The following is a 24,235-nucleotide window of genomic DNA, read 5'->3' as shown; positions in this document are numbered from 1 at the left end:
CCGGCGTGTACCAGATTCCGTGTTAATGTGAAAGTCGTATATTGGTCAGACGATGCGTACCGTCGAGGATCGATGCCGTGAACACCAGAGGCACACTCGACTGATGTATCCGAGCAAGTCGGCGGTCGCTGAACATTGTTTGTCGGAAAATCACGCTATGGGGTATGACCGCACGAGGATTCTGGTACAGACGTCGAGATACTGGGACAGCGTTGTTAGAGAGGCCATCGAAATTCGCACCAATGACGACCTCATAAACCGTGACTGTGGCTATAATCTTAGCAAGGCTTGGGAACCAGCGATTGGGTTAATCAAGAGTAAATCGAGCAAACGCATAGTTGTGACGACCACGGCGGACAGAGCCATCACACCGACGTCATCTCAGACGCCGTCGCAATCTGTTCCACCGCGCTACCGTGGCGAGGGGCGCGGACGGCGGAGGGAGCGCGCCGCGGGCGGAGGGTATTTAAATCGGCCGCCGCCGCGACCGAAACCAGTTCCCCCTGAGCAGCCATAGCGTACGGATCTCCGTGCCGGCACGTTCACAGGAGCTCAGTCCGTCAGTTCACCTGATGATGGCGACATGTTTGATCGCCGAAATATTGTGCCCGTTGGACACTATAGACCGTCAGTACACCCGTGGATATTTTGATTTGCAGAAGTTCTCCTGCAAAACTTGCAGAACTAGCACTCCTGAAAGGAAGGATACTGCGGAGGACGGGACGTGAGTCGTGCTTGGGTAGCTCAGTTGGTATGCCGGCACGGTAGCTCATCGTATTCGGTCAGAGGGTTAGCTACCCTCTGTAATAAAGAACTGAGTGAACGGATCAAAGAGGAACCTTTCAGGGTGCCATCGGACGTCCGCACAATATAGAACAAAATGAGATCAACTAAAAAAAAAAAGTTGGTAGAGCACTTGCCCACGAAAGGCAAAGGTCCCGAGTTCGAGTCTCGGACCGGCACAGAGTTTTAATCTGCCAGGAAGTTTTATATCAGTGCACACTCCGCTGCAGAGTGAAAATCTCATTCTCAAACACATTCTCTGTTTTCCAGTAACACTTCATCATCCACTTCAAAATGTAAGTGTGTCAGTACAACACCTTTGGGAATTAAAATTACGTCTTTAACAATACTAAGGCTAGATCACAACTTACAGAATAAAATTAAAAATTCACGATATTTTTGTGAGTAAACTCATCACAAAATTGCGTGAAACTGATAATGTTCGTAGAGATGTAGAAAAGGATGAAAAATTTGATAGTAAATCAAAATAAGGAGTTGTCCTGATATGATTTTAAGTGACTTAACATAGAAATCTAGGATCTCTCTCTAGTTTGAAAATAAATTTTCACTTCAAAATCGCACAATTGCTTTGCGAAATTTCATACTGATTCTGCCATTTTCTGATTTTGTTACTGTTGCGCTGCTCCTCCTTTGTATAATTAAATTTCGTAAATTATTACATTAGGGGTCAACTACATAATACAGGGTGGGAAAAATAAAAGTGACCTAGTGGACAGAGTTCCAGGGTACAAAGAAACGCAGCAGAGGAAGGGAAGTACAGCACTAACCTGACAATAGCAGATGTTGAAAGTGACCACCATTCATCACTTGGCACTTATGAGTCCTGGTTGGGAAGTTGCTGAAGGCGGATCGAAACTGGACTGCTGGAATTCCTGCAGTCTCATCCGAAATCGTCTGCTGCACTTTTTGAAGACTATGGGGGTTGCTGTGATACACCTTATACCTTAGAGTTAAGGGCTCCTCACACAAAGTAATCTGATATTGATAGGTCAGGTGACGTGAGTGGCCAGCTAGGGACGCAACCAGACTGACCTTTGCCAATAACTGCGTCAGGATTGAAGACTGCATAAATGTGCTCCATGGTTTGGCGGGCTGTATGGGCGGTTGCTCCGTCCTATTGGAAGTAACAGCAGGTCTTTTATTCCTCCGTTAATACTGCCTCAAATGGTTTCGAAATGTCGGCAATGTAAGTCAGCGTCTGATGAAAGAAGATGGGATCAATATTACAGCGTGGAGAGACTGCATGCGAAACCCCAATCTTCTGATCATGCAGTGGTGTTCCGTGGAAACTATGAAGATTCTCTGCTACCCATAACCTGTGATTCTGTGAGTCGACATAACCACTCAGGTGAAACCCAGCTTCATCATACGTACAGAACGATCCATGTCCAAGCCGTCATTGTTATCTCAGAGAACAGCTACTCACGAAACTGGAGGTGCTGCGGAACATTTGGTGGTTTCAATACACGAACAACAGACACTCGGTAGGCATGCATGTGCATGTGCAGGTAGAGTGTTCCTTCACATGATATAAGTGATGTACCGGTCTCTTGCAACAGGCGTCAGGTTGATTTGGTAGGACTCTCAAGTATTTCCTGGTGACCTGCAGCCACATTTTCTGGTGTGTCAGTACCTTTCGGAATGTGTTTTTACTTGTTCAAAAGATTATGTCTGACGCCATTTTCGAACTAAGAGTCGTATGGCACTCTTTGCTGGCGCTTTGACATCTTTAAACTTCTCACCAAACAGATGGCATCGCCGTTTCCACAGCTTTGGTGTCACGTAACTCTCCACAACGAACACCTTCTGCTCCGCTGTGAGTACAGTCGTCCCCTTTGCACTGCTCCACTCACACTGACACAGGCTGTACTACACTCTGAACCGGTGTGGATCACGTGGCAGGTGTACACGTGGTGTGCGCTTCACAGGGTATGGTTATATGCTTACATCCAAGTCCAATCGTATCCACGTGCCTGGGCCACTTTTATTTGCTCTACCCTGTATAAGGCAAGTCAAAGTGCACACACCAATTAGAAGTGGTTGTAACAGTAACATTACATCGATAAGAACTGCAGAGAATAGAAAAGAAACAGTTTTTTTTGCATACTTTATACTTGTTGACCACACGGACAACATGTAATGGATAATCCACTTCGCACCATACAGTCGAAAGCACATGTGGAGTTCTGACCGACCCCCAGACTCCGATGATACAGTTGCGGAACAGTTCAGAGAAAGTTTGAGTCTCGTAACAAATAAATACCCCACTCATACAGTTATAGTTGGTGGGGACTTCAACCTACCCTCGGTATGTTGGCAAAAATACTTGTTCAAAACCGGTGGTAGGCAGAAAACGTCTTCCGAGATTGTCCTAAATGCTTTCTCCGAAAATTATTTCGAGCAGTTAGTCCACGAACCCACGCGAATTGTAAATGGTTGCGAAAACACACTTGACCTCTTAGCCACAAACAATCCAGAGCTGATAGAGAGCATCATGACTGATACAGGGATTAGTGATCACAAGGTCATTGTAGCTAGGCTCAATACCATTTCTTCCAAATCCATCAGAAACAAACGCAAAATAATTTTATTTAAAAAAAGCGGATAAAGTGCCACTAGAAGCCTTCCTAAAAGACAATTTCCATTCCTTCCGAACTGACTATGCGAATGTAGACGAGATATGGCTCAAATTCAAAGATATAGTAGCAACAGCAATTGAGATATTCATACCTCATAAATTGGTAAGAGATGGAACGGATCCCCCGTGGTACACAAAAAAGGTCCGAACGCTGTTGCAGAGGCAACGGAAAAAGCATGCGAAGTTCAGAAGAACGCGAAATCCCGAAGATGGGCTAAAATTTACAGACGCGCGAAATTTGGCACGTACTTCGATGCGAGATGCCTTTAATAGGTTCCACAACGAAACATTGTCTCGAAATTTGGTATAAAATCCGAAGAAATTCTGGTCGTATGTAAAGTACACAAGCAGCAAGACGCAGTCAATACCTTCGCTGCGCAGTGCCGATGGTATTGTTATCGACGACTGTGCCGCTAAAGCGGAGTTATTGAACGCAGTTTTCCGAAATTCCTTCACCAGGGAAGACGAATGGAATATTCCAGAATTTGAAACACGAACATCTGCTAGCATGAGTTTCTTAGAAGTAGATACCTTAGGGGTTGCGAAGCAACTCAAATCGCTTTATACGGGCAAGTCTTCAGGTCCAGATTGTATACCGATTAGGTTCCTTTCAGATTATGCTGATACTATAGCTCCCTACTTAGCACTCATATACAACCGCTCGCTCACCGATAGATCTGTACCTACAGATTGGAAAATTGCGCAGGTCGCACCAGTGTTCAAGAAGGGTAGTAGGAGTAATCCATTTAACCATAGACCTATATCATTGACGTCGGTTTGCAGTAGGGTTTTGGAGCATATACTGTATTCAAACATTATGAATCACCTCGAAGGGAACGATCTATTGACACGTAATCAGCATGGCTTCAGAAAACATCGCTCTTGTGCAACGCAGCTAGCTCTTTATTCGCACGAAGTAATGGCCGCTATCGACAGGGGATCTCAAGTTGATTCCGTATTTCTAGATTTCCGGAAAGCTTTTGACACCGTTCCTCATAAGCGACTTCTAATCAAGCTGCGGAGCTATGGGGTATCGTCTCAGTTGTGCGACTGGATTCGTGATTTCCTGTCAGGAAGGTCGCAGTTCGTAGTAATAGACGGTAAATCATCGAGTAAAACTGAAATGATATCAGGTGTTCCCCAGGGAAGCGTCCTGGGACCTCTACTGTTCCTGATCTATATAAATGACCTGGGTGACAATCTGAGCAGTTCTCTTAGACTGTTCGCAGATGATGCTGTAATTTACCATCTAGTAAGGTCATCCGAAGACCAGTATCAGTTGCAAGGCGATTTAGAAAAGATTGCTGTATGGTGTGTCAGGTGGCAGTTGACGCTAAATAACGAAAAGTGTGAGATGATCCACATGAGTTCCAAAAGAAATCCGTTGGAATTCGATTACTCGATAAATAGTACAATTCTCAAGGCTGTCAATTCAACTAAGTATCTGGGTGTTAAAATTACGAACAACTTCAGTTGGAAGGACCACATAGATAATATTGTCGGGAAGGCGAGCCAAAGGTTGCGTTTCATTGGCAGGACACTTAGAAGATGCAACAATCCCACTAAAGAGACAGCTTACACTACACTCGTTCGTCCTCTGTTAGAATATTGCTGCGCAATGTGGGATCCTTACCAGGTGGGATTGACGGAGGACATCGAAAGGGTGCAAAAAAGGGCAGCTCGTTTTGTATTATCACGTTATAGGGGAGAGAGTGTGGCAGATATGATACACGAGTTGGGATGGAAGTCATTAAAGCATAGACGTTTTTCGTCGCGGCGAGACCTTTTTACGAAATTTCAGTCACCAACTTTCTCTTCCGAATGCGAAAATATTTTGTTGAGCCCAACCTACATAGGTAGGAATGATCATCAAAATAAAATAAGAGAAATCAGAGCTCGAACAGAAAGGTTTAAGTGTTCGTTTTTCCCGCTCGCTGTTCGGGAGTGGAATAGTAGAGAGATAGTATGATTGTGGTTCGATGAACCCTCTGCCAAGCACTTAAATGTGAATTGCAGAGTAGTCATGTAGATGTAGATGATTACAACTAGAATATGACCATATGACAATACCCCTAAGCTGAGGTTACTTCAATGTTGCTTGTGAATTAGCGATAGACGTGAGCAGACCAAGGATTAAAATCAATATGAGAGATCCACGAGACAGGAAATGACAGAGAAATGTACTCAACTTTGCACTGTAATTGAACTTCAGATGCTATAATTCTCCACCGGAAAGATGGAGTCACGCAACAGTGACAACATAACCCAAGATGCAAAGGAGAGGACAGGGCCTTAAATATCTCTGTGCCCCTGTGGTGCTCTACTCCCAGTATGTTTGCGTCGACCGCAATACACATCAACGGCAGACAATATTCTGAGACATAAACTACACAATGTTACCTAGAAAACAGGTGATCAATACAACTGAATAGAAACAAATTAGCCTCTGTGAGTTGCTTGGCCAGTGCCAGCCCTTAAACCTTGATTAATAAGTTCGCTAAAAATCATGCCCTAAAGTTAAGATGACAAGAATTATCTCGGCACATATTTACATGCCAAACTACCAAATGAACCACAAGGTACAATAGAGGACGTATCTCGGTGTGTCTTGAAACGCTAGAGCCGGACTTACTCACTACTCGTTGCACTTCTAGCTACGTCTTTAACCATGCTTCATGTCGGTTGGTTAGGCGTAGCCACACTTCCTCAACTGCCGTCAAGATAGGTAGTCACAACTCTGAGGTAAGTGATAAACAACTAAAACAATTCCAAAGGATTGTTAGTACACTGGCATATTCAATTAAGCCACATACAACCCACCAGAGCAACTCGGCGACTCCAATTCAATCGGCCGGCGTAGCTTATAACAGACTCGAAGGAGCTTGTCCTCCCACCTCTAGGAAAACCAAATCACCATGGGCGGTAGATCTGCCCTCCCGACTCAACACTCCGTAGCCGCTGGCCCCGCTCCTTCGTTGTCCGACTCGTTCTGCCTACGTACACAGTCCCATGTGACTCCACTCACCGCCGATCCCGACACACGCTGCCGTTAAATCCGCGTCGCCAAAGATGAGCAAAAGACAAATAAGCATCAAAGTCGACTCAAAGATCACAATAACGATCGATGGAAACTGGCGCCAGAAACGCACCAGCTCACACATAACCTGCCACATTGACAAGCAGCCTAGGCAAAGTACGCTGCAGGAAATCCAGATGTGTTGCTCCATCGAGGCGTTGTGGAAATGTGTTCAAATGTGTGTGGATTCCTAAGGGACCAAACTGCTGAGGTCATTGGGCCCTAGACTTACACACTACTTAAACTAACTTAACACCAAGGACAACACTCACACCCAAGCTCGAGAAAGGATTCTAACCTCCATCAGGAGGGGCGGCACGATTAGTGAAATGGCACCTCTAACTGCGCGGCGTTGTGGAATAATAAGCAGTCAATGTACCAGGTGATCAAAAAGTCAGTATAAATTTGAAAACTGAATAAATCACGGAATAATTTACATAGAGAGCTACAAATTAACACACATGCTTGGAATGACATGACGTTTTACTAGAAGCAAAAAAAATACAAATGTTCAAAAAATGTCCCACAGATGGCGCTTCATCTGATCAGAATAGCAAATAATTAGCATAACAAAGGAAGACAAAGCAAAGATGATGTTCTTTACAGGAAATGCTCAATATGTCCACCATCATTCCTCAACAATAGCTGTAGTCGAGGAATAATGTTGTGAGCAGCACTGTAAAGCATGTCCGGAGTTATGGTGAGGCACTGGCGTCGGATGTTGTCTTTCAGCATCCCCACAGATGTCGTTCAATCACGATACACTTGCGACTTCAGGTAACCCCAAAGCCAATAATCGCACAGACTGAGGTCTGGTGACCTGGGAGGCCAAGCATGACGAAAGTGGCGGCTGAGCACATAATCATTACCAAACGACGCGCGCAAGAGATCTTCCACGCGTCTAGCAATATGGGGTGGAGTGCCATCCTGCATAAACTTTGTACGTTCCAGCAGGTGTTTATCAGCCAGGCTGGGGATGATACGATTCTGTAACATATTGGCATACCTCTCACCCGTCACGGTAGCAGTTTTGTTGTCCAGCGCCAAATGTCAGACATTTTGTGAACTCTGTTTTTTTTTGTTCTAATAAAATCCCATGTCATTCGAAGCATGTGTGTCAATTTTTACCTCTTTATCTACATTCCGTGGTTTATCAAGTTTTAAAATTTATACTGACTTTTTGATCACCCGGTATGTGGTCGCCAAGAATCCCTGCCCCTGCGTTGATACCAAATCAATACTGATGAGTTGCCTCAACCATTCCCCGAGTATTATCTGTAGCACACAGATAACGATTACGCAGAAACATGACGCCAAATTTGGTAAAAAATTCTTCGTCGGTAAAGAGGACAGATGACAGAAATCCCATAACTGTGGTGGTCTGGTGCAAAAACCATGCACATAATTCTTCCCGTAGAGGGAAATCCGGTGCTGATAATCCTTGCACTCGTTGCCGGTGATAGGAATAGTAGAGATTGTCCAGCAGGATACACATAATGGTACTTTGCCTTACACTATGTTCGCAGTCCATTTGCTTGGAGCTTGCATTAGGATTTGTCTCAATATCCTACAGAACCGGTCCTCCAAATATGGTGTACGCTCAGTCCACCTCCTCCCTGCGAGTTCATCTGTCTGAAAGAACCCACGATCACACAAGCGTTCAAAAAGGGCTCGACATATTGTGTGAAGAGGTTGGTGTCTGTGAGACTAGTTGTTTCGTTTTGGTATAGCCGTGCTGCCTCGCGGCCGTTTCGATCTGCTGGGCCATACACAAACACCATCTATGCTTCTTGCCGAACATGAATATCGGCCAATTCCTGATGCTTCGGTACGCTGCGTCACTCACACATCCTGCAACACACAAGGAACACATGGGGCACGGTCAAAGGTACTTTCATTCGTCTGCACCATCAACTGTGGCAACGATGCATCTCTGGACACATGTTCATAGGACCTTTTTTCCTCCATTTCAAGTCAGGAATCCGTCGCTGCAGTTTGTCGATATTATCAATATGTTGTTGTTGTTGTTGTTGTTGTTGTTGTTGTTGTTGTGGTCTTCAGTCCTGAGACTGGTTTGATGCAGCTCTCCATGCTACTCTATCCTGTGCAAGCTTCTTCATCTCCCAGTACCTACTGCAACCTACATCCTACTGAATCTGTTTAGTGTATTCATCTCTTGGTCTTCCTCTACGATTTTTACCCTCCACGCTTCCCTCCAATACTAAATTGGTGATCCCTTGATGCCTCAGAACATGTCCTACCAACCGAGCCCTTCTTCTAGTCAAGTTGTGCCACAGACTTCTCTTCTCCCCAATCCTATTCAATACCTCCTCATTAGTTACATGATCTACCTATCAAATCTTCAGCATTCTTCTGTAGCACCACATTTCCAAAGCTTCTATTCTCTTCTTGTCCAAACTATTTGTCGTCCATGTTTCACTTCCTTACATGGCTACACTCCATACAAATACTTTCAGAAACGACTTCCTGGCACTTCAATCTATATTCGATGTTAACAAATTTCTCTTCTTCAGAAACGCTTTCCTTGCCAACGCCAGTCTACATTTTACATCCTCTCTACTTCGACCGTCATCAGTAATTTTGCTCCCCAAATAGCAAAACTCCTTTACTACTTTAAGTGTCCCATTTCCTAACCTAATTCCCTGAGCATCACCCAACTTAATTCGACTACATTCCATTATCCTCGTTTTGCTTTTGTTGATTTTCATCTTATATCCTCCTTTCAAGATACTGTCCATTCCGTTCAACTGCTCTTCTAAGTCCTTTGCTGTCCCTGACAGTATCACAATGTCATCGGCGAACCTCAAAGTTTTTATTTCTTCTCCATGGATTTTAATACCTACTCCGAATTTTTGTTTTGTTTCCTTCACTGCTTGCTCAATATGCAGATTGAATAACATCGGGGAGAGACTACAACCCTGTCTCACTCCCTTCCCAACCACTGCTTCCCTTTCATGTCCCTCGACTCTTTTAACTGCCAATTATTATTATCAATGTGCACCCTGTATGCACAGCAAAAATTGTGCCACAACTGTCAGTCTAAATTGCTTCTTTACTACTGCTCGGGTGAGTGCCATCTGTGCAGTACAAGTCATTGCTCTGCTTTTCAGACAGGAGGTGCGCTGACGATGCCCGTGCCGGCCAGCTACAATGACGTGACCACAATGAAGGAGGTGCGCGACCACGTGGGGCTCGTCTGGTACGACAGGAGCTTCTTTGTACCGCGCTCATGGGACAGCACAAACACACGCGTATGGCTGCGCTTCGGCAGCGTTTGCTACTCTGCTGAAGTGGTACGTAGCCTGATTTGTACATTTGTTTACTGCAAATACTTACTGTGCAAGGGCTGTAGCGATAAATTTAGCCGAGACATACCAATGATTGCAGGTTGCCTATCTAACGGCGCCCAGGGGCAACAAAATTATGATTATTGACAGAACTTAAAAATTTAAAACGCTATCTTATTCTGCTTATTAAGAAACATAATCTTACGTTAATTTTAACATACCAAGACACCTATTACACACGCTACTGGCCTTTAAAATTGCTACACCACGAACATGGCCGGCCGCGGTGGTCTTGCGGTTCTAGGCGCTCAGTCCGGAACCGTGAGACTGCTACGGTCGCAGGTTCGAATCCTGCCTCGGGCATGGATGTGTGTGATGTCCTTAGGTTAGTTAGGTTTAATTAGTTCTAAGTTCTAGGCGACTGATGACCACAGATGTTAAGTCGCATAGTGCTCAGAGCCATTTGAACCACGAACATGACGTACTACAGACGCTAAATTTAATCGACAGGAAGAAGATGCTGTGATATAACAATTATTAGCTTTTCAGAGCATTCACACAAAGCTGGCGCCGATGGCGACACCTACAACGATTTGACATGAGGAAAGATTCCAACCGATTTCTCGTACACAAACAGCAATTGACCGGCTTTGCCTGGTGAAACATTGTTGTGATGCCTCTTGTAAGGAGGAGAAATGCGTACCATCACGTTTCTGACTTTGATAAAGGTCGGATTGTAGCATATCACGATTGAGGTTTATCGTGTCACGACATTGCTGCTCGCGTTGGTCGAGATCCAATGACTGTTGGCAGATTATGGAATCGGTGGTTTCAGGAGGGTAATACGGAACTCCGTGCTGGATCCCAACGGCCACGTATCACTAGCAGTCGAGATGACAGGCATCTTATCCGAATGGCTGTTAAGGGATCGTGCTGCCACATCTCGATCCCTGAGTCAACAGATGGGGACGTTTGCAAGACAACAAACATCTGCACGAACAGTTCGACGCCGTTTGCAGCAGCATGGACTATCAGCTCGGAGACCATGGCTGCGGCTACCCTTGACGCTGCATCACAGACAGGAGCGCCTGCTATGGTGTACTCAACGACGAACCTGGGTGCACGAATGGCAAAACGTCATTTTTTCGGATGAATCCAGGTTCTGTTTACAGAATCATGATGGTCGCATCCGTGTTTGGCGACATGGCGGAGAAACGCACATTGGAAGCGTGTATTCGTCATCGCCATACTGGCGTATCACCCGGCGTGATGGTATGGGGTGCCATTGGTTACACGTCCCGGTCACCTCTTGTTTTCATTAAAGGCACTTTGAACAGTGGACGTTACATTTCAGATGTGTTACGACACGTGGCTCTACCCTTTATTCGATGCTGCATAACCCTACATTTCACCAGGATAATGCACAACCGCATGTTGCAGGTCCTGTACGGGCCTTTCTGGATATAGAAAATGTTTGACTGCTGCACTGGCCAGCACATTCTTCAGATCTCTCACCAACTGAAAACGTCTGGTCAATGGTGGCCGAGCACCTGGCTCGTCACAATACGCTAGTCACTACTCTTGATGAACTGTCGTATCGTGTTGAAGCTGCATGGGCAGCTGTACCTGTACACGCCATCCAAGCTCTGTTTGACTCAATGGCCAGGCGTATCAAGACCGTTATTACGGCCAGAGGTGGTTGTTCTGGGTACTGATTTCTCAGGATCTATTCACCCAAATTGCGTGAAAATCTAATCACATGTCACTTCTAGTATAATATATTTGTCCAATGAATACCTGTTTATCATCTGCATTTCTTCTTGGTGTAGCAATTTTAGTGGCCAGTAGTGTAGAAACTCTTTGTTTGTCTTTAGACCGCCTAACTGACATCGTGCAAATACTCATACTTCATTGAAGCCAGTATTTGCGAATGAGAGCAGTTAGCGACTTCCTACAGCCTTTACACATCATTTCAAACCTTTTACTCGCTGACATCCCGCACAAAATGATGAAAGGAAACAAATTTATCGCACACTACGGTTTCGCTGTTCGCGCTCTCAATCTTCAGCATCAGGCATAACGTTTTAATTTTTTACTTCTTTACTACGAACTCCATTTGTAACACACATATATCAATAAACGCACCACCAAACTTATATCATTGTGCAACACATATTTCAGGAGATGTGGCTTCATAAACATCGAGGTAAGTGAAAAATTAGATTTTGTCTAAAATTGAGCGCCGATTACCCGAGCTAAATTCATCTAGCGTTTCATTATGAGAGCACTTAGCGAAGCACTTCGCGACTTCCAACAAACCTTAAGCGCAATTTCAATCCTTTCCTAAACTTTTTCTCGCTTATGTGTTTAAATTCAAATGTTTAAAGCATTAACGGATTAGCAAAGTAAGATTTTTGTAATGAGACGTTTGAAGCTATTTTATACATGGGGGTCTACTAGGTCTTATCTGCTTCGAGACAGTCTGTGGTTCTGTGTTATGAGTATTATTATCAGCCCAGCTAAGATACAATGTGTGAAACTGTCTAATAGTCTCTTTCACCTATGGCGAATTGTTGTCTGTGTGGTAAATACCAGGTTATTGGTCTCTCCAGCACATTCAGTTCACTGGATGAAAGAAGGCAAGTGCTTATGACCACCATATGACTATGTCTTCTGAAACTATTTGAAGTTCAATACGGGCCATCATTTTACTGTTATCGATTGGTCTTGCAGAGCATTTCCCAATCTGCAGCAGTACTGTAGCCAAATCCTTTGTCGTGACTACACGAATGATATACCATACTCAGTACTATATGTCAGTTTAGTATCATTGTGGCCTTCAGTTTCTATACAGCAGAAAATTCTTTCTTAGCAAGAGCACTATAGTGCAAAACACCAAGACTACCCTTCTGTTATAGGAAAGAGCATGTCCAACAGCAGTATTTGATATGATGCACAAGAAATATAATAGGCGCCAAAGATAACAGATATATTACTTTGTGAACTCCTTATGTGATTAAGGGGAAACGCAACTCATTTAAGTCACCTAAATTTTATAAAGAGCAAAGGTTGATTACCAAATGACAAAGAAAGTATCCATTTCCTCCACGCAATGGCTTTAAATATACAAACATGCAGAACACCCAACCACACTGACAGTAAGCACATGTACGAGGGCTGTCCAGGAAGTAAGTCACGATCAGTCGCGAAATGGAAACCACAGTGAAAACCACAAACGCTTTATTTGCAACAGGTAGGTACACCTCCCACCTACTTCTCTACATAGTCGCCGCTCCAACGTCAAGTTTTGTCGTATTGTTGTGTCAACTTCCCAATATCCTCGTCATAAAAAGCAGCCGCTGGTGCTTTCCGTCAGTTATCTGCACTGGTCTGCAGCTCGTTGTCTATGAAAAAATTTTGTCTTCATAGCCAGCGGTTCTTGTGGGCAGAGGTGAGACTCAATGTGAGCCAATTACGGACTGTATTGTGGGTGATCAAACACTTCTCATCGGAAACGTTGCACGAGAGTCTTCGTTGCCCCTGCACTGTGCGACCGAGAATTGGCATGAAGAAGGAACTGATCGACAGTTGTGTTATGTGTGCTGGATGACACAGGCGAAATCTCTAACCAGGCCCTCACACTTGTCGGGAGACACTATTCCCTATGCATCTTTACGTGCTTACTGTTCACTCAAAACAGAGAATAGCAAAGCGACACTATCGATGGGCGTACAAGGGACACTGCCCAACACATCTGTGCAAAGCTTCACCAGATTTTCCCAGTGATTTCCATTTCTCGACCGATCGTAACTTACTTTCTGGACAGCCCTCGTAATAATGCTTGGAGTTCCTGAAATAGATCACTGCGTCAGTCACTGAGATCATAAACTGTGCTAGAAAACCAAACATATAGGTCTACTGTGGAGTTCTATTTTGAACCCACTATTAATTGTACCAAACTACCTGAGATGCCATTATGTTCAGACTCAGAGCTCATAACGCATTTCTTCATAATCCGCATAAATTCTTTGACATGATCATGGGCATGTAATTTAGACTACCTCAATTCAAATACCAGAGATGCGTTTATTGCATGGAATCCCTTGCTTGCTACAAGTTCTCCAAAACTAGGGTTCAATCGATATGGTCATGTTCCCAGGAGAGGTGCTGCAGGCGATGTTGTGCTGTTAGCAACGGCGCTGTCATCGGTCATCTACTGCCTTAGCCCTTTAACTCCCAGTTTCGTCACACTACCCTAATGGATACATTAGTCGTACGTCCATTATTGATTTCTGCAGTTATTTCTCGCAGTGTTTGTTGACAACTTAACACAAATGCCACCGCCCTCGGTCTTTAACTGAAGGCCCTCGGCCACTGCATTGTCCGTGGTGAAGGTAATGCCTGAAATATGGTACTCTTGGCACGCTCATGGCACTGTGGATCATAGAATATTGAATTCCAAACGCTTTCCGAAGTGGAATGTCCTATGAATAGGCTAATCTATAGCTCTAACTACCATTCAGCTCCGGATTTACAATATTTCCGAACCGGGGCAAAAACTTCATAGTGACGCCCCCTGACCCTCTCCCACTCGAGCGTTTGAGACAGGACATAAAAAATAAAAATAAAACAAAACAAAAAAGATCTTTCATATATAGTATTTCGCACTGTGGAATTCCAACGAGTATATTTTGTAATAAAAGCCAAGTTAAAATGTCCTGTGGTGCCTCTACTATTCCCTATCGGTCGGTTTGACAACTTACTACCTCTTTAAAAAAATCACAATTAATACTGGGTGGGATTATCTGTGACTCGGAGAATAAGAACTCTTCAGAAAATTTGCATTCTTTGTTGGGTATTAGCTAATAATTTTCTTTTTTGTGTGACAAAAAATTAAATATAGGAAATATAAAACCATTAAAGACAAGAGACAAGCAAGACAGTACATATTTCTTCTTAGGTCCCAGCATTTGTTTCTCTCTAATCTTGCTGCAACTTTAGAAGAGGCGCTTTCCTTTCTGCGAAAGAATCTATTACCCATTGAAGTTCGTCAAACGCTTTGTTATATGGGAAACCAAAATGTCGTTCTCTAACACTGAAAAAACTGTGAATACGAATAGTACCCAGGAGTGATGTGGTTTCTAGATCTTATTACGTATATTTTGTCACTGTCTGCTAGATAAAACGGAACTGGTATTTGTATTATTACAGCAGTTGTGATACACCCCTAGTAAGCATAAATGGTAATTTTTATCTACCAAATTTACGTAAATAACACGATAGAATATAATTCACAAAGTACCAGTATCAAATGCCTAGAAGAGCTATTACAGGAAAAAAGTTTTATGTCAAGAAATAGTTTCACATTTCGTTCATATGCTCCAGTTTCTCGGATATGAGATCGAAAAGTAGTAGTATTACGAATTTTTTATATAAATTTGACATCGACATATTCTTCCATATAATTTGTGTGTGTCCCCATTTCTTCTCCTTTCTCGTTCTTAATAAACATTGTTGTCATCAGTAATTCTGTAACTATACCTCCAATTGTCAAAATTTTTTCTCTGGTTAACTTCACTCACCTTGGCAGAATCACCGGTTTAGTTATCCCGCGTTTATTCTCTGGTTAGGCGTTATTGTGTGTTCGTACAACGCATTTTCGGCCCTATTCCGAGAATAGAGCTTCAGCAGCTGCTAATCGGGTACTGTACAACTGGCCCTTAGTAGTGCAGCGATCTGGCTAAAATTTTCTGTCAAAATTTCATTTTCTTGGATATAGGCTACCGAGAAGATCATATGTAATCTTTCTTCTCTGTTGTTCCTATTTCCACTCTGGTAGCTAGAAAATGGATTTTGCTAATAATTATGTCAACGTTTATCATTCGCACACACAATCAACCACATAAACAAGCAACGAGTGGTATTCACCAGTTTGCGATTGTTTGGCTCAGCTCGTATAGCCCCGTCCCCTTTTGTCTGTAAGAAAGTTTTCAATTTCTTGATGTGACGGGGATTCCCCTGGCAGAGACTTCACATACACTACGCATGCATTTAAAAGTAAACTTGTGATTCATTCAGAAATCAGCATATAATGTAATGCTTCGGTAGCTCAGATGGTAGAGCACTTGCCCGCGAAAGGCAAAGGTCCCGAGTTCGAGTCTCGGTCGGGCACACAGTTTTAATCTGCCAGGAAGTTTCATATCACCGCACACTCCGCTGCAGAGTGAAAATCTCATTCTGGAAGCATATAATGTGTTCAAAAATCATCAGGGATGCGTTTCAGTATCATTTCAATAATTGATAGATCAATGTGCGCTGGACACTAGGGACTTTGTGAAAGGAGGTTTTTTTCTTCTATAATATGACTGGTGCTCCCTGAAATTTCCTCCCGGGTTAGATACCCCGGTTTGCCCCCCCCCCCCCCCCCCCCCCCGATCTGGCCTGCTACCGTTTCATATTTAAAGTAAATGACAACCAATGATCTCTTCACTATGGATGCACACCAAGCTCAAATTCTTATGGAAATCAGGGAGAATCTGCGAATAATGAAGCTAATGAGCAAGGGCGCTACATCAGTAATGTGTGATATAAGCAGAGAATTCTGGTCTGACAGGAGGCATGCTAGGGTACCTCATGCAGCTGTGGTGACCAAAGTGTCTGGATGGCGTAGTGGCCAGCACATATCTGCCTAGTAAGTAGGAGACCCGGATTTGAATTCCAGTCCAGCACGAACTGTCAGCTTTCCCCATTGATATAATTAGTGCCCACTGGCAGCAAATATTGTTAATTTCTTGTGTTTTTACTCATAGTGACTGCAGGATCAAATCCACTTATAGTAATTAAGGTAATAACAGTCAACGATCCTTTAAGTGCAGATTCACATTAAGCTCGAACTCTTACAGAAATTAGCAAGATATTGCGAGTAATGAGGCAAATGAGCAGGGGCATCACATCGGTCACATGTGGTATAAGCTAGGAACATGGGTCTGACGGGAAGCGAGCTAGTGTAGCCCGTGTGATTTGGGTCACTACTATGTCCGGATAGTGTAGTGGTCAGTGCATCTGCCTAGTAATCAGGGGACTTGGGTTCGAATCCTCCTCCGGTACAAATTTTCAACTCGGCCCATTGATATAAATCAGTGATCATTAGCAGCTAATGTCTTTAATTTCTTTGTATCTTGACTTCTCATTTGGTGCCCCTGCACGCCTATCCCCCATCCTTCCACCCTCTCATGGCTCCCATATCCCTTGTACATTTTCATCTGTGTCAGTTTTCACTAATAACTGCGATTTGCACTGTGTCAAATCTTTGACATGGAATTGGCCACTTCTAATTGAGATACATCCTGCCTAGAAATCATGCAACTGATCCACTTCTGGTGCCCCTTTCAGTTTTGTGTTCCAAGTGGCAGCTTGTGTTGCATAAGTTTTAAACTACCACGTGTTTATATGCAATGTCATTAAATTTATGTCAAAAGAGGCAAATAAGGAAGCAAAAATCTCAATAAAAACTGGGCCTGAGAGGGTTACAGGAAATGGTAGCATTACAGTTGTGTAATAAAGAGAGCAAAGAAGGAAGGGAACCGTAGCTGCAAGTATTTTCCAAGGCTTCACTCTCCTGCAAGATGCAAAAGAAGAAGAAGAAATTTCATTTGTAGCTGATGTTGCAGAACAGGTCGTCAGATGACTGACATATAATTTCTGCATGAGCCCTGTTCTTTATTTTATACTGTTAGTGTATTGCAGTTAGTGAGACTATCTCTGATGGTTTATTTTTTACATCTCTTTTGTCCTTGAGATCTCCTTCTTGCAGTGCTTGTATGGATTTGTTTTGCTTTATTTTAATTTTTATGTATCTGTTTATTTCTTTTTCGTAACATAACAAGAAACTGTTGACTTTGAATTTCTACATTTGTCAAGTTGTTGGTTGTATGACAAAATCTGTCACTATGATCATTTCCAGACTTGCTAGCTATAATTTGCAAATTACATGAGATAGGTGTTTGTGAGTAGACTTCAGCTGTTGAAATATACCTCCCGTACCACATGGTGTTCACTTTAGCCATAGCCCCCGTCACTACTACTGCACTTCCCCTAGTAAGCCTTTTGGCAGATGTGGGCCAACTTTTTTTGTGCTATCTCTACTATGACTGATTAAATTTGGGCCCAGAAGACAACTCAATAGGTTCTAAGGATGTATGTAAATAAAATAAACATTAGTACAAAATCTCAGTAATTATGTTGGTAGATATAATTTTTGACCCTATTTATGTATTTGGGATTAGATACAGGAGGACGACTGTTCAAATCCACATCCAGTCATGCAGATTTAGGTTTCCTGTGATTTTCCTAGATTTCTAGATTCTGTGTTCACATGCATGAGTATAAATTAGTCCCAAACTAAAGAAGTTCTAATTTCTCACAAGACACCCATAATTAAGACTGCATTGTGAACAACTAAAAGGATGGTATCTTATGATGTCTGAAAACATAAAAGGCAATATGCTCATATTAATCAGTGATGGCAGATGAGAGTTAAAGAAATATTTTTATTGGCCATGATTTTCAATTAACTGCACTATTTTCAGACATTTCCGTCTGGTAAATCAGTGTTTGGGCTGTAGCAGTGAAACAGTTTCATGTTTAATCAACTTATTTTCCTGACCTTTTTTTCAGTGGGTTAATGGTAACAGAGTGGTGGCACATGATTTTGGTCATCTTCCATTCCAATCTGAGGTCACAACTCTGCTGAATTATGGAGCAAGCAATCGAATAACAGTTGCAGTGAGCAATCTGCTTAACAGCACAACTATTCCACAAGGCTATTTCCAAACATTGGCAACGTAAGTGTAGATTTTTAGGCAAATAAACATAGTGTGATTTGCAATTTACAAACTAAGACTGTATTTATATTCAAGTCAGCAATTTAGTAGTTTCTGCACTGTCTCTATAATCGATAGTTTTATCAACTGTAAAACAATGTAAACATGGGACTTTATCTGTGATGACACAACAATTCTTGTGTAAAAGCTTTGATACAGTTAGATATTGGCATGGGTAATATTAGTGATAAAATATTGTAAAGAACAGAGCTGAAATTTGTTGTAGCAAACAGAAGAGATATCTACTCTGCAGAACAACTGTTGATGGGAGATACCCTTCTGATGAATGAAACAGCAACAGATTTTGAGAGTAGCAAAGCAAAAGCTAAAAAGTTGGTTTGAAATGCTTCTTCATGAAGAAGATTGCTGGAATACTGTCCCATTTTAATAACTACATATATGCTGCAATAAGTGATTTATTTGTTTATTGATTTTATTTATTAGCCCATAGATAATTTTGAAACTGCATAGACATTGATGTCAGTGTTGTAGGAAACTGGTGAAACTGCTAAAATTGAGTGAGACCCCAGACCATAACCAAACTCTCTGTATTATTTTATACAGAATTTTTGACTGATTTGACACCTCTTCTAACCATAATACATCACAGATGCCTCAGACAAAATTATGCTCAATGACTGGAAGAAATCACTGGTCATGCTACAAGAGGGAGGCAGAAGTGATCCATAATACTTGAGTATTGCTCATCAGTATGGGATCCGTACCAGGTCGAGTTGACAGAGGAGATAGAGAAGACCCAAAGAAGTGTGGTGCTAAGCGGGCACTGCGCACTATGACCAAAAAGAAACGCTGATAGTGTAGTGCATTCAGATGTATTGAAATTTGAACAAAGTATAATTTTCTTTATGTATGTCGGCCACACACTTTGATCATTAGGAAAATGTTCTTGTAACCTACGCCAATTCCAGTAATTACGAAGATTAATAACTTCTCTGTCCATTACCTTTCGAATTAAAACAAACTGTTACACCCCTGTAGCCTACAGAAATGAGATGTACATTGGTCAAACTCAGCTGATGCTAGCGGCCAGCGGGCTAACGCTAGCGATCCGTCTTCTTGTGATGATTCGTCGTCGCTGTCTGTTGGGATTCCTCTTGAGCCAAAACAATTTGAGGATAGTTGCAGCACAGAGCATAGGATGCGGAGGGTCAATTGGTGAATAATTGATTTCCACAGAGCAGATCCAAGTCTGAAAAGATTTATTATATATTAGACGCATGGCCAGCAAATTTCCATACATAGTTTACAGAATAATTGAACCTTATACTAAATTCATCAAGTGTAGCATTATTAGTAGGAAGAGTTACATAAGCAGGAGGAATAGGACCACATACAATGCGCCAATTTTTAAATGATTCAGAAACATCGCAACCAGTATATACATCTGTTAGCTGATCGGTAGATACAATTTTGTCAATTGAATAGTTCTTCTTTGAATATGTATAGAATTTATAATTTTTTACAATTTTTGATTTAGAACGAACTTTAGGAAGCATTTCATGATCAATCAACTTAAGTCCCTTTGGTTGAGAGTAAAGGAGATGTTTAGCAAACTCAAGTGGCAGACTCTGCAAGAGAGATGCTCTGCAATGCGGTGTAGCTTGCTGTCCAGGTTTCAAGAGGGTGCGTTTCTGGATGAGGTATCGAATATATTGCTTCCCCCTACTTATACCTCCCGAGGAGATAACGAGTGTAAAATTAGAGAGATTTGAGCATGCACAGCGGCTTTCCGGCAGTCGTTCTTCCCGTATACCATACGCGACTGGAACAGGAAAGGGAGGTAATGACAGTGGCACGTAAAGTGCCCTCCACCACACACCGTTTGGTGGCTTGCAGAGTATAAATGTAGATGTAGAAAACTACTATCCAATATCATTGACATCAATGTGTTGTAAAATCTTAGAACACATTATAAGCGCTAACAGAATTATATTCACAACAATTGGTCATGTGAAACTCTGTTCATGCCTTCATTCACAACATCCTGGAACCCATGGCAATTATGAGGGCAAATCATAAAGCCTGCATTTTTTATTAGCCAAAATGAGGTTCATGTAGGTAATTAAATGTACATGTACTAAAGGGTTGCACAAAAAATTGGTCACAGGTACGAGACTGCTCATTGTCATCCACCAACTGCTATCTGTAGCTTTGAAGCTGTTGTGGCCATATTTTGTATTGTAGGGATTCCTTCACTATCTAATTATTATATGTTTATCTATTTGTTGTTGTACCTGCTCATGGTGGACAACAATACATGAATAACTGGTGAGCAGTCCATTCTCTGTGTTGATTTTTCATGCACCACCCTGTATATAGAAATACCTTACACTATTTTTTCTCATAGTCCCCACAGTGGTTCATACATTTGTCCCATCGCAGCACTAAATCTGAGATGCCACTGTTGTAGAATTTTATGGCTGATTGTGGAACCAATGTAAGACTACTGTCTTGACTTCATTGTTACAAGTGCGTCACTGTCCTGCCAGGAACTTCTTCAGCAGACAGAAAATATGGAATTCACTAGAGCATGAGGTCCAGGCTGTAAGGTGGGTTGTCCAGACTCTCCCAGTGAAATAACTGGAGCCTGTCAATGATCGTGTTAGCCACAGGTTGTGTTGCATTGTCATGGAGGATAAATGTTGCCCATATCGAGAATCCCTTGGCACTTCTTCCTGATGGCAGCCCACAGGCATAACAGTGTGGAACAATAACAGTCACATTGGTAGGTTCACACTGTGGCTTGAAATCCAGCAGGAGCAGTCCATGGAGGTCCCAGAATACCATTAACAAAACTTTCTCAACAGATGTCACTGACAGAATTTTTTTGTCTCTGGTGAATCTGGATGTTTGCACTCCATGTTCTGATGCTTTGATCCTGGTGTGAAATTCACTATCTGCATTTCATCACCAGTAACAAGAAATTGTCACCCTTCTTGGAATACCATTATAGATGATTCAGTGAAGCAGGCATTTGCTCTCCTTCTATCATGTCATCCAACTGCTTAGGCACCTGCTGACATGAAATCTTCCAGTACTCTAAGGACCGGTGAATGATGTCATAAACACTCCCATGTGAAATGCCTAGCTCTCAGGAAATGTCCTGGAGGTGTACATGGCAATCTGCTTCACCATTACATCCATGCAGGAAATGTTACCATCAGGTAGCAATGAACACAGCTTCTATGAATACTCATTGTCAAACAATTCGTCATGGCCTATTGCAAACTCACAATGCCACCACCTCACACTTCTCAAAGTGAAACATTTATTTTGAGGCACACTCATCCCTTGCACCATAGAAAGTGAATCACACGTCATTAATTGTATTGTCATGTTCACCTGCTTTATTTCTTCATTGATAGTTCTTGGTGTCGATGTACTGCATTGCTATACTGTCTGAAAAATGGGACATGGAATTCAACATTGACTACTGTAAAAGACGTAGTCGGCAGCTCCACAGTTGCATTTTACAGTTCTTTACTTTCACTGTTCACAAGCTCCCCAATATTCCACAGTTATAAAGCCAGTTCACTACTGGTAAATGTTAAGCTTCAATAATAGGTTGCAGGTAAACATCAGCATACTGGTACAATAGTTAGCTGTTGAATATCTATGAGCAGTAATTACCTAACAACACAGTTCACAGTTCTTGCAGAATAATAATGTATGTGTGATACTATTTCTCAAATAAATTGAACAGACACTGCCATCGTTTTAACCCATAGCCTATTTGTATTACATTAATTCCACTGTTAATTTGATGCATTGTTGTTACTTGAAACAGTACATAATTTCCCTCTGATAATCGGTCGTGGACTGACTGTCTCGGTACCAAAAATCAGGCCTTTATATATCTTCACAATAATAGGCACTGAAACTCTACATTGTTTGATGTTTAAGTTACATAAATTACAATTAAAACATAGCTCATTCAATTAACTGAATCCATCAAAAAATTCCTTCTTTTTAACTGTTTATTCCACCACCAAGGTTATGCTGAATTATTTGTTTAAGTAATGAAACTAATAGATACTCAAACAATACTTCTGACAGTTTGGTAATTATTTTGGAATTAAATAACATGTTTTTGAATGGAGCCAAATAGATACTTTGTGAATCCTAGTAGTTCTTCCAAATGTTTATAATTAATACAGAATTTATATTTGTTTATAAGTCAACAACAGAATCTAAGTCACTAAACAATTATTGATTTCACCCTATAACAAAAGATATTAACTAGGAATAGTCAAACTAAATTAGGAAATTAATTACATACACAAAACTAAGCACAAAATTGGATCAGGTGCTATATTCCTTAACACTGAGGGCCAACCTTTCTCTTTTATAGAAATGCAGATTATACTCATGTATGTTAATGGTAATTAGTCAAAACTGAAGATAAAATGAATTTAAGTAGTCAGATGGCAAAACAAGAGAGGAAATAAAAAGATCCGAGCTTGCTTTGTCACATTACCCCTTCACTGGATTGACCAGACAGATATTGCAAATAACTGACTGGGCAATTGAGTGATCACAAGTGACCCCAGAAAGTGAGTTTAACATTCTACACACAAAATAATATTTCTTAATGAATCTTCTTGTCAAAAATTACAGTACATATGTTTTTCAAATTTCTACTTATATGAAGTGGCCATACGAAAATCCCCTAACAAGATATTTACATGTAGTGTATTGTACAATGGCACAAAATAACCACAAGTTATATTTTTAATAATATTTAGGCATCTTCATCATACATGATGTCCTTGCTTCAAAGAATAAATGATTATGGGTTGCAAAAAGTTAAATTGCACTGCACATTCCAGTTCATTTTCAGACAGAAAATTTCACTTTTTCAATGTTTATTATTTTGGACAAGCACTTTCACTCATTTAATGAGCTTTAATGCATTTTCTCACCAAGTCACCCACATCTTTAACATGTCCAAGTGGCAGTACAGAAATGCACTGCTATCAGTTCCCTTGGAGGTGGTTCTCCTCTGCCACAGTACATGAAAAAATTGGACAAAATACCCTACTTTATTACACTCACTTTTACTTCTAAGTATAAGGTAAAAATTTTTCATGCTAATGGAAAATAACAGTCTTTACTTCGTAAATAGATGCATCACACAACTAATATAACATCACAATAATTAGCACTAAAATTGACTATAGTACGAAAGGTGGGGACTAGTAAAAAGTTTAAAATCAAGTGCACATTACATTACGAAGCATTACTCTAGGCCATAACTCTCTCTCAAACTTGTTAAACTCAAAAGATTTGGGTTTCTTTCCCATTTGCAAAATCACTAAAATGCCAAGTACTGGTTTGAAATTCTCACCATTTATGGACTCGTATCACTTTAATGTCCAAAATATGTACCTTACCCAGAAGTTTTCAGATAACCTATAGACCTGATAATGCAGTATTATATGACTTGGAACTCACTAAAATATGTCTTTTTTTGTTATGCTCTCAATCCCAGCTGCAGTGTCATGAA

The 24,235-nt window shown here is 41.6% G+C and overlaps 1 protein-coding gene across 1 annotated transcript in view; it reads left to right on the top strand.

The window, feature by feature from the left end:
• LOC126272412 (beta-glucuronidase-like) overlaps window positions 1-24,235 on the top strand; it is a 136,106-nt gene that overhangs the window by 36,240 nt on the left and 75,631 nt on the right. Inside the window, exons 3-4 of the mRNA XM_049975250.1 lie at window positions 9,650-9,832; window positions 18,503-18,669. Of these exons, the coding sequence (XP_049831207.1) occupies window positions 9,650-9,832; window positions 18,503-18,669 (350 nt within the window). The remainder of the gene's footprint in view (window positions 1-9,649; window positions 9,833-18,502; window positions 18,670-24,235) is intronic.

Source organism: Schistocerca gregaria, chromosome 1 (genome assembly GCF_023897955.1).
Source record: "Schistocerca gregaria isolate iqSchGreg1 chromosome 1, iqSchGreg1.2, whole genome shotgun sequence".
NCBI classification, from domain to species: domain Eukaryota; kingdom Metazoa; phylum Arthropoda; class Insecta; order Orthoptera; family Acrididae; genus Schistocerca; species Schistocerca gregaria.
The sequence above is the reverse complement of the archived record's forward strand: the minus strand, read 5'-3'. Positions and strand labels throughout refer to the sequence as shown.